Source organism: Esox lucius, chromosome 9 (genome assembly GCF_011004845.1).
Source record: "Esox lucius isolate fEsoLuc1 chromosome 9, fEsoLuc1.pri, whole genome shotgun sequence".
In the NCBI taxonomy this organism is placed as follows: Eukaryota; Metazoa; Chordata; class Actinopteri; order Esociformes; family Esocidae; genus Esox; species Esox lucius.
The window spans coordinates 18,230,719-18,245,165 of NC_047577.1; the positions used below are offsets into that span (position 1 = coordinate 18,230,719).

Here is a 14,447-nt window from a genome sequence, read left to right on the forward strand (position 1 = left end):
GCACACTCAAGCAGCATGGTAACCATAGCATTCTTCAGCGATATGCCATCCCATCTGGTTTGCGCGTAGTGGGACTGTCATTTGTTGACAATGACCCAAAACGCACCTCCATGCTGTGTAACGTCTATTCGAAGTAGAAGGTGAGTGATGGGGCTGCATCAGATCATCTGGCCTCCGCAATCAACCAACCGCAACCCAATCGAGATGTTTTGAGATGAGTTGGACCACAGAATGAAGGAAAAGCATCCAAGTGCTCAGCATATGTGGTAACACCTTTAAGACTTTGTTGAAAGAATTCCAGGTGACTACCTCATGAAGCTAGTTGAGAGAATGTCAAGAGTGTGCTAAGCTCTTAACAAGGCAAAGGCTGACAACTTTTAAGAATCTAAAATATGAATGTATTTAATTTTTTGGTTGCTGCATGATTACATGTGTTATTTTATAGTTTTGATTTCTTCACTTATACAATGTGGAATCTAGTATCTAGAAATACCCATGAATTAGTAAGGGGATCCACATTTTTGACTGCTACTGTATATCATAATAAGAAAATGAGTCATTTTATAAAGCACTAATCATGTGGTTTGTACATATGTACCACATGTTTAATGTATTGGTGGCTAAAAGGCATGTATTATTTTTTTTATGAACAATGACACAGTACTTATTCAAATTACTTTTCATTTTTAAAAGAAAAACTTGATTTTACAGACTTCAAAAATGTTCTTTCTCCAAATAAAGTATTTTATGGCTACAAGCCAACATCTTCTCCTACTGCTGATTATTTGACCAGAATGTAAAGTATATTTGTTCTTATCAAAAATACTTAAACACTGTTCTTTATTTAGATTAGTGCCTTATCCCGTAGTACTAAAAACAAGTAATACATTTTCCTCAACACTCAATGCCACTGTTTTAAGTTAAGTCTACATTCCCTCGATCCTAACTAATTTATTTGAAAGGCAAAATAAAAAGCTCCCTTTTCTTAAATGCCACAGATAATCTGTTTCTTTCCAGCTTGAGCCTTTGAAGGTCTGGCTGGTAGTGCCTGAACTCTGGCCAGAAGGCATCTGTTACTCAACAACATCTGTTCCTGTTACTCTTTTTTTCCCCCAACATGCTGAGGGACACACAGGCTCTCCCAAGGGTGGCCTTTTGTGTGGCCCCATTGTCAATTCTATCATTGTCTACTACTGAAGTCTGTTCCCATGATGCCACGAGGCAGACTATAGTATACCCCCTTTAGAGGCCAACTTCAGGGCTGACAATTTATAGTTAACTTTTTGTGATCCAGCTCTTATATTTGGTTTTCTTCTCTGGGGAACTAAGAAATCTACTAAATCCTAACCCATAAAACAGTTACAGAATAGACAAATAGTCATTTGACATGCATCTTATTATATTACTTCTTCATCAAGAAATTTTGGATATTAAATTGTGTTAGTTTATTTACAGAACTGAACATTTTCAATATTAGGGTTCATGATTTATTTGATCATTCTTTTTAAGAACTAGTTTGCATTTATTAAGTTTTGGATCTGTTTATACCTGGTTTGTTCTTTCAGGGATGAAACAGGAGTGGTAAATCTAGCGTGGGGACATTGTTTTTTATGAATAGCCCCTTGGGCTCCAGGGAAACACTTTCAACTCCTGGCAGCGGCCAACAGTGTCAGCAGAGAATAGCCCACCATGGGGTAGCCAGGGGAAGACAACAGATGTTACTGATTAGCTTTGCTAACAGTACCCAAAGAGCAGTACATAAGCTTAGACTAGGCATGTGCTACCAAACCACAGTCACACCCAGAAAGCTGTACTTTCAATGATATTTATTTGGAAAAATAGTCTTAGCTAAATCCTTCATTCAAAAACAGTAGCAGGACAGTAACAACAACATTTTGTACATTTGTACCCTCTTACTTTAAATAACATTTCTTTAAAAAACAAAATGATCTGAAGTGCCTTTGCAAATATCAGCATTAAAAAACAAACTTAAATAATCTTAACAAATATACAATATAACAAAAATAAAAATAATACAAAATAATTAATTTAAATCATACAACTTTAAATCATTCGCATTTTTTTAAATCATACATATTTTTTCTTTTTCTTTTTTACAAAAGGATGAAATCTTTATCGCAAACAAACATATTTTAAGACAGTTTTTATCTCCAAAAACAATCAACACAGTGTCATATAAATGGTTCGGAAGGCTTTGAAACAACGCACTTCAGTTTTACACAGTGTTCAAGTATATACGTAGTACAGTCCTCACAGGTCTAGAGACTAACAGCCTTGTGAAAGACAGGCCAGTATGGCCAAACATCCACCGTTTGATGCAGTTCCTGCGCTCAGCAACAGCTTGTGGGTCTAGAGAAAAGGGCTGGGTGCAAATGTTGCAAAAACTTCTAAATGTTTCCATTAAACTAACGAAGCAGGCCTAAAAATAAACGCCTGAGTCGAGTCCCCACATCCAGTTTTTTTTTTTTTTTGGGGGGGGGGGGGGGGGGGGGGGGGGAGAAAACTAGGTTGAAGATACAGTATCCCTGAAAAAACATTCCGGTTCCTTCAGACGCCGCTGGGGTGCCATTAAGCTGACTAACCGAAATCATGGCATCGTAAATCATCTTTATACGCCTTTGTGTCCATTTTCAATCTCATAAAAATATTATTTTTATTAATGTCAACAGAAACTTGTGATATACTTGAGAGGGTAAAAAAGTCAGGTTTTTGCCCCACCGTTTCCTCTCCCACAGGTCACTGCATGCGCTTATTTTCCAGTAGAGAACCAGCTCACTCTGAATATCAGTTAAACGTCTCAGTATCAGCAGCAGTCTCAAGGCGGGACACCTCCCCCTAGTGTTAGAGCAGCATTTGAAGGAGTATAAAAAGTCTCCCATAGAGCAAATGAGCAACAAACAGCCTCTCGGTGGCTCGCGTTACACCTATAGAGACAAGAAAAACCAAATGGATGTTAGTTATTGTTTACAGTGTTCCATGTGACAAGCAGTCATTTTAACCAAAAATGTATTAGGCAGCATATCTCAAAGGAGTGACTATCCGACAAATATAAATGAATTAGTACAAAGTACCGCAAACTCACTTCAGTTGCAATTATACATTCATCCTTTTCCTCCGACATAACAAACACGGATTTGTACTTGGTGTCCACACATGTAGACATTTCTGGAAGTTTTGTTTCATTTCTTGAAGTTTCTGATGCATCACTGTTGAAAGATTAACAACAGTCAATATTAGTCACTGAATAAAATTTGGCCACCAGTTTTATGAAAATTAAAAAAAAACACTGTTAGTGTTGCTTCAGTGAGCTTAAAGTGTGTCCTTTACCTTTTTAAACGTTTGCTGCGTTTATTGCTGCAGTCCTCATACTCGAAGCTCGAGTCCAGCGGTTGGCACTTCTCCTCGCAGGCTGAGGCCTCGAGGCTCAGCATCGACTCTTTGGCCGCCTGCTTATAATTCACCTCGTGCACAAGGTTATAATCCGTGGGTGGTTGGCGGCTCTTGTAGCTTCTCCGACATGACGATGAAGGTCCGTCCATCTCGGAATCACTTCCAAAGTCCATCTTCTTGTTGATGTTCTTGACGCCAGGCTGCGGCCCGAGCCCGACAACGCTGACTGACAGATCCTTGTCGCCCCGGTGACAGTTATTGGTTAGGTTGTTTATAGTCTCACCTTCGCCAACGGTGGCATCGCCCTGGCCGTCGCCCTGCACCTTGTTGCGGAAGCAACCCACCAGCACCGCACAACCTGCAAGCAGAAGAAGCACCAGAGCTGTCCCGGATCCCACTGCCATCCAAGGGATCTCGGAGCCTCGGATAGCCGCGTGTTCCGGAAGGAGGAACTGGCAGTTGCGGCCACCGTAGCCGGGCACGCAGGCGCACACGTAGCGGTTGCTCCGCTCGTGGCAGGTGGCGCCATTGTGACAGGGGTTGTGCTCGCAGCGGCTGATGGGGGAGCTGCAGTTGCGGCCGCCGTAGCCCGTGGGGCACATGCAGGTGTAGCCGTCGACGCCCTCCTGGCATGTACCCCCATTTTGGCAAGGGTAGGCGGAGCACTCGTCGCCGGTGTGGTCACAGTTCATGCCTGTGAAGCCGTCCGGGCACTGGCACAGGTACGAGTTGACGAGATCCACACAGCGGGCACCTAAGGTAAGAGGGAGAGGTGCGCGTTAATGGGCAGGCGACCGCATGGTCTGAAAGGCAACATGGTCCGAAAAAGTCCTTCAGTTGAGGTGCATTATGGGAACCTTGCTATGCTGCCCGGTTTCATTATTCAATCGGCCCTTACCATTGGAGCAGGGGCTGGACGTGCAGTGGTCGATCTTCTTCTCACAGTTGAAGCCGGCGTAACCCGTCGGGCACTGACAGAAGTAACCGCCAGCCGGGTTGTCAGCGCAGCGGCCTTGGTTGAAGCAGGGAGCATCGGCGCAGGTCATGGCGCTCAGCTCACAGTTGTTCCCGTAGAAACCAGGAGGGCAAGCACAGGTGTACGTGTTCTCCATGTCCTTCGGGAAAAAGACGGAAAAGGCAACCTTCACAAACACGTTCAGCCGCAATGCAGGGGTCAACCGTCAACCACCCGGTTCGCGGTCGGCCGCATCTTCATCGTACCAATCCTGGTTGTAAGAGATGTGCGTTTTGGACACAGCCATGTAGTGGCGCGGTACTTACAGTGCAGCTTCCCCCATTTCGACAGGGGTTCAGGGCGCATTCGTTGACCTCGACCTCGCAGGCAGCTCCGCTGAAGCCCGGTCTGCAGGAACAGGTGTAGCTCCCCTGGCCAGTGTTGCTACAAGTGGCTCCATTCATGCAGGGCTTGTGATGTGTGCAGTAGTTCAAATCTGGAGGAGGAACAGCAGCACATGTGGATTAGTCCCCATCGAACATATGGTGGAACAACCAGCACCAGCCCTGTTAGCGTTTCCTCACAAATACTTTTTTGTCAGATCTTGCCGCAGTTTCTTTCGTAACATAACAGCCTTTGTCATATTTTTTCTCCCGCCCTCCCCTTCTCATCCCCCTAGTCCTTCCCTGCCCCTCTTTTTTTTTTGTCTTTCCCCTCCTAATCTGTCCCTCTGGTGGGACTCACCTTGGTTACAGAAGAGGCCTCCCCAGCCCTCCTGACAGTTGCACTGCCACGGCTGCTGGCAGGTCCCGTGGAGGCAGCCCGGGTAGCGGATGCACTCGTCACAGTACCGCCCTTTGAAACCCACTCTGCACCTGTCACGCAATATTTACGACAGCGGTTAGAATTACATTACCTATTGTTTCCGAAAAAATGAACAGGGAGAGTGTGTCCTCCAACTTACTTGCACTCCCCAGGTTTCTCACAAAAGCCATGTTCTTCATCACATCCCGGGAGGCAGATAGCTACAAAATAGACAATGTCACAGTTAGAACCACTGCAACGTGAAAATGCTTAATACATTTATGCTCTTTGTTTGGTTTGGCTTCGAGCGACAAGAAACACTCAGCACTTAAATCTGTACAATCAAGTACAATCTAAATTCAGTAAAAAGTGACAAATAAACCTGTGAGCTGTAATACCTACTAAAACACGTGATCAACGTGGAAGAATGTTTAACATAGATAGAGCATAATAGAGCACACGCTCTCACAGCACATGCCCTTTTTTTCTTAGCTGTGGGTCAAAACTATTTAATTCATTCTGTGCACACAACTCCCCCTCGGATTGGGGCAGATAAGAGTGGACAGCTGGTGAGTGTGTAGCCAGTGCGCGACAGCTGCTCCATTGTCTACTCTCTCCCGGCAGCTGCCCACTTCAAACAATACCTCATCCGCCGGAGCCAATCAGCGCCCAACCCACTCCAAGAGTAACGAATCGGACGTAGCGTGTAAATGTATGGCACGCGTGAGATTATTCCGAAAACTTTCCACCGCCCGATTTGAATAAATCAAGTGGTCGTGTGTGTGGAAGCGTGTGAGAGCTTGCTGTTTTTGCCTCAGCGTCTCAAATGTCTATAGCCACACAACCAAACGTCAAAAGTGAGGATGCTTTTTTACATTACCCCAAGTGTCCATGCGTAAAACAAAAGTGTTATAATGTTTATAGTAAATACTTCCTCTAGAACGTATGTGACGCTAAAATGTTTAACAAAAAACACGTGAACATCAAGTATCACTTACATTCTGTGCAGTAATGGCCTTTCCACCCAGAGTCACAAACAATCTCTCCGCGCTCTCCACATGTGAAGTGACCAAAGGCATCGTCTCTTGGGCGGCAGAAAACCGAGCAGCCATCTCCGTAGTAGTGCTCATCACAGACAAAGCGATATGAGTATTTCAGCTCGGTTCTTCCTCCCGTGTGTAAGTCCTGAGACCAATCCTCTCCCACCGTCAGATGTCTCTGAGTGGTCATGGTACTGATAACACGGTCTGGGTTTTCTAAAGATTAAAGAACGGAACTTTAGATAGTGTGAAAAAATCGAAATGATCCTTTACTGGAGCACACCACACAAAGAAACGGCTTTAGGACCGTGCAATTTCATCGTACCAGTCGAAAGGTCGTCTTTGGAGTCGGTGTGCAATGCTTCAATGATCAGCGAGAACGTCCCCTGAGGACACAAACAAATAGCATCATAACACAGGTGGTCAACGGAGAGGCCCATCATAAAATGTCTCTATGATAGGAAGTAAAATAACATTTAATGCCGAGAATCCCAATGAAAAATAAAAGACCCAACAGTTTACTTTTAGGCTAGTCGTGAATCACTGTATGAAGTGTGAAACACTTCTACACTCTGATTTACAAACACCTCGTGACTAGAGGTTTCTATGATGTACTTGTTGTTTGGGAATGCATCCAAGGCAGACAACTCACCGGCCACGTGAAACCGAAGTTAATTCTGATGGGATTGGTAAATGAATTGTCCGATATGTCTTCTGGAATTTGGAAAGAGTTTGACCCAAGAACAGGCGTTACAGCGCCGCCGTAGTTGCAAGGTGGCTCGGGTGACGCGTTTGGCTGATAATGTTTCAGACAGATTCTGAAAAAAGTTTTGCATTCACATTGTTGCTGATAAGATGTCGTAAGTCCTCCCTTGCAGCAGTTCTTGTTACCCTGGGCCCCTTTCTTGTTCAAAAACTCCTGCAACTTCAGTTCGAAAACTCCCGAACAAAAACCCTGTTGAATTATGAATACGTATTACACATTTATAACCATAGGCTTTTGAATCAAAAAATGAATGGTGAGATAACTGTTTGATAAATGTCTTACCTGACAAAGCATGACTAGCATAACGGCAACCGTCAGAAGAATAGCGCGCCCCATATTAAATAAATAAATAATAAATAAATAAATAGGAAAAAAGTCTTGGAGAGAGTCAGCTCAACTTCAGCTTAGGACGCCTCCTTTCAAATCGTATTCTGTGAATGATTCATTGACCTCGTTTCTTCTCTTACGAGGTCTTCGCATCAGTTTCTGTTGTCCGCCACGCCGTTTTCATTCATGTCAAAGGAACAAAAAGATTAATCCCAAAAGAGATATTGGAGATAGTTTTCTGAGCAGATCTGTCCTCAAAATTCCGTTACAATTCGATAATCCCAGTCCAAAAATGTAACAATTATTTGACACAGTTTGTTCCAAAACGAACGGGGCGACAAATTTAGGATGTTGCTTTTGTGTGTTTTGGTCTATGCCAAGGAGATTTGTCACTGATCCAACATACTTCCTCGCCACCTTCTAACGTCTTTCCTCAACATGAACTGTGCGTCTTGTCTAGAGTGAAGGCCGCCTGCCGCCAGTTTTATATGCGCCGGCGCATGCTAGGATAATAAGATGCAAATGAGCTACCCCCCCAATCTGGCTCTGGGGATCACAATGAAATACTTCTCCGAGCCCCATGTTCTCAAATCACAGAATTGGTTCAAATGGAAAATGGAGGAATGTACCAGTATCCCATCAAACTGTATTAGCAACCTGTCCTGGAATGACCGACTTTACGCAACCCAGTAAATTGAGAAATGTTTCACAAATACAGAACAGAACAAATACAGAACAGAAAAAAACGTGTATTTCCGCAATAAACCGTATCCTCTATGTGATTGTATACCTATGCCTGCACTTTGTGTTTAGACTATACTGTACATATAAATGACGGTAATTCAACTGTAGGTTTTTTGATTTTAGGATATTTTATGAAATAGGCTAGTTATATTTGAATGAATTGTGTTCATCAAAAAAAGTCGATACGAGTTCTGAAAAACGTTGTTTGTGACTTGAACTGCGTTTTGTTGAACCCTGACTCAGTTGAGCAAACACCCTCTTAAAACATTTTGGCATGTCTAGTTGTGGGAAAATCGAATGCTTTGAATTAACCTAAAAGGCTTGAGTAATGAAAACATTCTCTGGCAGGGTGTGTGGTGAGGTAAACTGGAAAGAATAAAGCATTTGTAGAGGCACAGAGTTTTTCATTCGCTTTTCCTTTTTCAGTCTGTGTGTAGAAGTAAAGAAAAAATGTGTGTATGTGTGTGCGTGTGTGTGTGCGTGCGTGTGAGTGAGAGAGAGACAGAGAGAGGGGGGAGAGGGAGAGAGAGAAACGTCCGCGTGGCCGTCCTGAGGGCACTTTGTTATTGTGTGCTGAAGGAATAAGTTTGCTCTCTCTCGACTCTCTCTCTCTCTGTGTGCGCTCAGCTGTATGTTAATTCGGCCGCACCTGCTCTCCCCTCAATATAACAGTGAGCAGTTTTCCTGAGCGCGCGCCGCTATCAACACAATCAAAATGTGCCCAACTTTTAAAATAGCGAGCAACCCACTTAACAAAGTAAAAACCAGTACGGTCAAATATATATTAGGTTTTCCCTCTTTGCTTGCATGTGCATTTGTTTCTGTCTTTATGTCTACACCGTGGTTTTTATTAAACCAAACTTGAGCAAACCACTTTGGACAGACTATTATTCAAGTACTTTTGTGTGAGAGGAGGCAGAGTGGGGGTGGGCTATAGGGGTCTCTCTTAATTAGGTCGTTCATTATAAGTGTGATTTTCTTCTGGATAATAGGCATGGCCCGAGGTAGTTACCGCGCAGATAAATTGCGTCACTAAGATATGCAAGTCGAGTTTCAGGCTTGTTTAATTGGTCTTTTATCAAACGGGTTGTCGTTGTACCTGTTGTACATCCCTGTTGACCCCACAAACAGCCTATACAGAATAAATTGGTGTTGCTTTTGATGAGCTGTGCAGTCACTACGCATTTTATTTATACTAATTTCACATGAGAAATGGCCTTGTAAGAAAGTGTCTGAATAAGAAGTCTATGGGGTTTTCATACTGATTGGGTTAGTCCGTGTTTATTAAAACACCAGAGGCAGTAGGATGCAAGTAACTGCTAGGTATGGGGACACTTGGGGAACACATGTTCACTAGTTATATATTTGCCTAACTTCACGAGAAAAAGCTTCCTCCATTCCCCTATACCAGTCCATAGGCTGTCCAAATTCCTCCCCTCAACAAGTATATATACCCATCTTTTTGTTTCTGTTCTGCCAACTCGCTCAGACGGTTTGGACAGAATGCACCCTTCTCTGCTTTCATACTTTCATTTCCAAACATGATTGGGAGACTGTTTAACTAAAGTGCTACTGTAGGGGTCTGTTGTAGTTTAACTCCTGCCCACCAGTAGCTGCGACGGACAAAAAGGGTGACTCGAGGTCTGACTATTCATCCATTCTCTGCGCTTTAATTTTCATTGATTCTGAATGCACAGGGAGCCCTTGGGGATTCTTGGTGAAGGTCCACGACACGCCTTCAGACGCAGGCAGACCCTTACAAGCCATCTGCTACTACCCAAACGTCGTTTTTACCCCTCCCCTCCTTCCCTGAAGCGCACGTCTCTATACGCCACTGTCCACTGGCTGGCTCTGTCTAAATTGAACTGGAAGCATGTTAAAGAACCTGTAACGGTATGGCTATCCGAGGCCATATGGCGAGGGGAAGCCAGAAGTTTTCGTCCCCGAAGAGTAGACACCACATGGTAGCTCGTGGGAACGTAAACACGATGCGCATCACACGATATCGATCATATGAACTGATATAGGGAAGTTGATTAGCTTGAATGGGTTGGTGACTGATGTTACCAAGTGATCATTGGGCTTATTGATTCAACACGCATTTTCACACTGTTGGCACCATTCACTTCCGATCCTTGACGTTATTCGACTAAAATGGGTAATTTTCCGATTTGCGTCATCGTCAATCTGTTCACTAATTTTTACACACTAACGATGGCGTTCGAATGGCATGTTTAGAGACATCTGTCTAATCACGACAGATATAGACGTACTTACTGGAACTTGTTGTCGATGGTTGAAAATCTCTTGTTTTCATATGATCTGCCTGTTTACCTGCTGAAATCCTAGGACACTACGGTCGCAACGCGGCCATTGTGTCCAGATCAGATTACTATGGCCAGCTGCTAAAAGAGGGGGCACACAGGCCAACGCACGGGTGCTCCCTGGTCGTGCTGCTGTCTCATTTGCATATGTTGTTGCTAAGGACGTGCTGTGCCTGGGTTTACGTTTGAGGAAGAGTGCCGCAATAATTACGCGGGGGCCCCTGAAGACGCACCCACGCGCGTGAGTGTGTGTGGCGAGAGTGTGCTGTGCGTATTTGTTTGTGTGTGAGAGTGAAAGAGGGAGAGGCGGCGAGGAATGATTTGGGGCGACGTGGAGAAGGCGTCAGATTTTTTCACGGCGTAGTAGCAGTCGCGTGCCAATGTTTATCAAAACACATCTGCCACGTTCCCCCGGGGTAACGCTGACGCGTAGGCGCATCACAATATGCGGGTCCCTATGAATAAATCGATAATTCAACAGCTGATACTTAGCATGACGCATATCCACACACAACAAATACTCATGGTAGTAGTTATGTGATGTATATGCAGTGAATAAACCATAGACTAAATATAACACCACAGTGAATTTCAATTAGTAGAATATGTGTAATACAAAAATTAGTACTGATTACGCCAACCATTCTATGAGATGCAGTTGGTGCTGATGAACAGTTTATGTGAGTGTATATTCTAAGTTCACACTCTTATTTAGCTCAAACAGCAGGTAAACCACGCATGATTTGTATTGTCTTTGACAAAACACATGGCAATAGTTGCACAAAGATGATCATTTGTAGGAACGCTGTCTGTCTCAATTCTGAACCGGTGGAGTCTGGACAAAAAAGCTTTGCCGCAATCCATGAATAGACAAACCTCGTGAATGGGGGCAGTGACACCTCTCTCTTTCTCTCTTCTCTCTCTCTCCTCCGCTAGCACCCACCACCACCACCACCACACACACACACACACACACTCTCTCTATCTCTCCTCCTCTATCTCTGTCCACTAGCATCTGGCCAACCAGGAACAGATGTAGGCACCTGCGTTCTCGGCCCACATATGCACATATGTCCCTTTCAACCTCTATGGGACCCGGACCAATCACAATGGAAGGGATCAGGGGTGTGGTAACCAAACACTCCCGATCCCCTCAGGACACACGCTCTGTTAGAGGCATTGTGGTCCACAATATCATGTGGCCGTGCCGAACAATCTGTTCCGCCGCTGCTCATTTCATAGAGGGGGACGAGCGGCTATGTGATATAAGGGGGGTGTAGGGAGTCATGCAGTTGTGACACACTTGTCTTGGACGCAGGTGAATTGAGAAGGGTTCGGGATGAGGCTGTATACCCAGCCCGGTTCGTCCAATATTGTCCCGTGTAGCTCGGTTTGGCAAGAGCTTGGCCCTTGCCATGCCGGATTTGTGGCCCCTACTGTAGGTCACTGGGTGAGACCGTCCGCTAAATCGCGTGCCCATAAATACAGTCAGTGGCTAGCCGTGGGTTAGCCTACGTGGCTAGTTCAGTGGCGGCAGCAGGCGGGTGTTAGCTGTGGTTGTCCATCAGGAGAGGCTGGTGGAGACAATAGGAAGCGGGGCGCGAACAGGTTAGAGGAGGCTTCAGTTTCTTACGAGGGCGAGCCCACTGGCGTCCCTAGGTGATAATGGTGATGGTCCTGTGTCCCGTCTCTCAGCTGCTGCAGTACAGAGGATCCACACACACCTGTTGTCCTGTCTTCCCCATTATGTGTGTGTGTATGTGTGTGTGTGGTGGGCTAGGTGGCTAGCACCTCAGGAATGCCCCGGCCCCACTGAACCGTGACCATTAGCCTCCGTCCCAGAGGGAGCAGGACGGGAGGTGTTGGTGAACTAGGGTACGAGGCACAGAAAACCCGCAGGGGTGTGTGTGTGTGGGGGGGGGGGTGATACAGAAGTATGGGGGGGGTAGTTTAGAAGCTGTGTTCTCTTCAGAAGGTGGTCCCTCCGAGGTCTGTCCGGAGACCCCTGTCCTAAATCACTGCCTCCAGGGGGAAGGCCCTCCTTTGTGAGGAGATAGCCCTGCAAGCTGGGACGCCAGCTGCCACCTCTGTAGCGTCCCAGCCTGCACCATAACAATGCTTCTCTCTCTGTTCACAGTGGCCAGAGAAGCCCATTAAAAAGGACTTCTGGGAGGGCTGCAGGACCGCAGCTTGATTTCTGGAGAAAAGTTAATGATGACAGACTAACACTCAGGTTATGGCGTATGACATAATAACCGCCACTGATATCGGTTCTGGCTCGGTACTGAACAAAATGCAGCGCGTATGTGTGGAGAAAGATTAGTCATGATTTTTATTTCGTTTTTATGACATTGATTGATTGTCATCATATGACAATCGAGAGTTATAAAAATGGTATTGAGTGGGTTTCTGGAAGTCATACTGAAGATATTGCCCTGGGGAATCAACTATATTAATATGACCTTCATTCTTTCACAGTTCATTCTTTGACCTGAGCTACATTTAAAGAAGATAAACCTTTTTGCAAAAGTAAAAATTGAAACACATGAGAAAAGCAGAGATGATTTACTGTCAGTAATATCTACCATTATTTCTGAAGAATGGTGTAGTTTCTCCAAAAAACAATAAAAACAGAGTCAATAAAGTGTATTCTTATTCATTTAATTATAAGATTATGGGTGATTTATATTTATTATAAATCTTTATCACAACAATTTTAGGCCTGATGTAGCCTGAACATTAACTTATATAAAGTATTGCTGATCCCCAGCTATGCTCATATAAGCTTTCAGGCATTTGCATAGGGTATTCCCATCCATAGCTAAGGGAGTCTGTCCTTTGTATGGGGCTCTAATGATGATTCTAATGATGCCTTGTCCATCTTTGATAAAAAACAGCACGCCCCTCATTAAAGACCCCGGGCTGGTTCTCATGGCCCTCTCCCCGGTCCCCTCTCCCCTCGCCCCTCGCCCCAGTCCCCAGTCCCTGGAGCTGGAGCTGGGTGGACAGCAGGCGCGGGAGTTGAGACGACACCCGTGGCACACGCCTGTTGACCGAGCCACAAAGCAAAAGCGTGTGACACTCACTGCCCCCCTGCCCCAACCCCCGCCCCGGCCCATTGTCCCCCAAGGCTCCCGCAGAACAGACAACCCCCCCCCCCCCCCCCCCCCCCCCGGCATAGAATCAATTTGACCAATCAGCTGATCCCGAGCTCTCTCACCGCCTGGACTATTACGATGCACCCTCCATCTCCTCCTCCCTTATGCCCCCCCCACCCCCCCAAATACACATACACACCCACCCTACCTAGCCCTACCCCTCCCCACACCACCCTGGGTCCATCAGCTGCTAAGGTGGAAATCCATCATTGTGTATAAGAAGGCTCCCCCCCGTTGCACATTGCACAGTCATTACCATACACCACACAGGGAAGGAGGGGCGGGGCTATAATTTACTGCTTCGCATGCAGACAGTATTTCTCGAGAGGGCGGAGTCGGGGCTGGGCCCGGGATAGGATGGCCGGCCGATGGATGGGGACGGGGGGCTGGTAGATGGGGATGGGTGCATGGGGGGGGGGGGGGGGGGGGGGGGGGGGTCTTACGGCTGCCGGGGTCAGGCCTGTCCTGGGAAAGTTGGGTTCTTCATTTAAATCAGCACATGTTGTGGCCTTCTGGTGGCTGCACGAAACGACGCCTCACGCCGACAGATGGCTGCGGGCCATAACTATAGAGTCCGAGCGCCCCGGTCCCCAAGGGAGCGGAGGAGAAGCAGGAGAAGCGAGCGAGAAGGAGAGAATGCGTCGATCAGCTGATCCCATCAAAAAGAAAGACAGAGAGCACAAGGGATGGGCAGATATAAGGAAGGAAGGCAGTAAAGACACAGGAGGGGGGGTTTTGAGGGGAAAGTCCTAGAGCCTCTAAATCCCAATCCCTAAAACTGAGTAAATATATTTGCCAGCTCTGCAAACCTTAAACGGGCGCCAGGCACACCCTAAAGTTTCAGATTAGGTGTCTAGTCTATCAGCTGTGGGGTCTTTGGGCAGACTGTTTGTTCATGGGTAGAATAGCGGCTTTGTA

The 14,447-nt window shown here is 45.8% G+C and overlaps 1 protein-coding gene across 1 annotated transcript; it reads right to left on the bottom strand.

Moving 5' to 3' along the window:
- Positions 1-2,500: 2,500 nt before the first annotated feature.
- Positions 2,501-8,005, bottom strand: dla (deltaA). Its single transcript, XM_010889226.3, has 11 exons — positions 7,259-8,005; positions 6,863-7,165; positions 6,536-6,596; positions 6,169-6,426; positions 5,331-5,391; positions 5,111-5,241; positions 4,693-4,862; positions 4,310-4,526; positions 3,349-4,165; positions 3,104-3,227; positions 2,501-2,945 (listed from the first exon to the last, which is right to left on the bottom strand). The coding sequence occupies exons 1-11, from the start codon at positions 7,310-7,312 to the stop codon at positions 2,940-2,942; spliced, it is 2,202 nt and encodes a 733-aa protein (XP_010887528.1). The 5' UTR covers positions 7,313-8,005; the 3' UTR covers positions 2,501-2,939.
- Positions 8,006-14,447: the final 6,442 nt, after the last annotated feature.

What these genes read in the sequence shown, in the direction of transcription:
- dla (XM_010889226.3), bottom strand. Translation starts at nt 7,312, where the DNA reads ATGGGGCGCGCTATTCTTCTGACGGTTGCCGTTATGCTAGTCATGCTT. An exon ending in GAGAAACCTGGGGAGTGCAA is followed by an intron (nt 5,242 to 5,330) that starts GTAAGTTGGAGG and finishes ATTGCGTGACAG; the next exon opens with GTGCAGAGTGGGTTTCAAAG. An exon ending in CGCAGCAAACGTTTAAAAAG is followed by an intron (nt 3,228 to 3,348) that starts GTAAAGGACACA and finishes ATCTTTCAACAG; the next exon opens with TGATGCATCAGAAACTTCAA.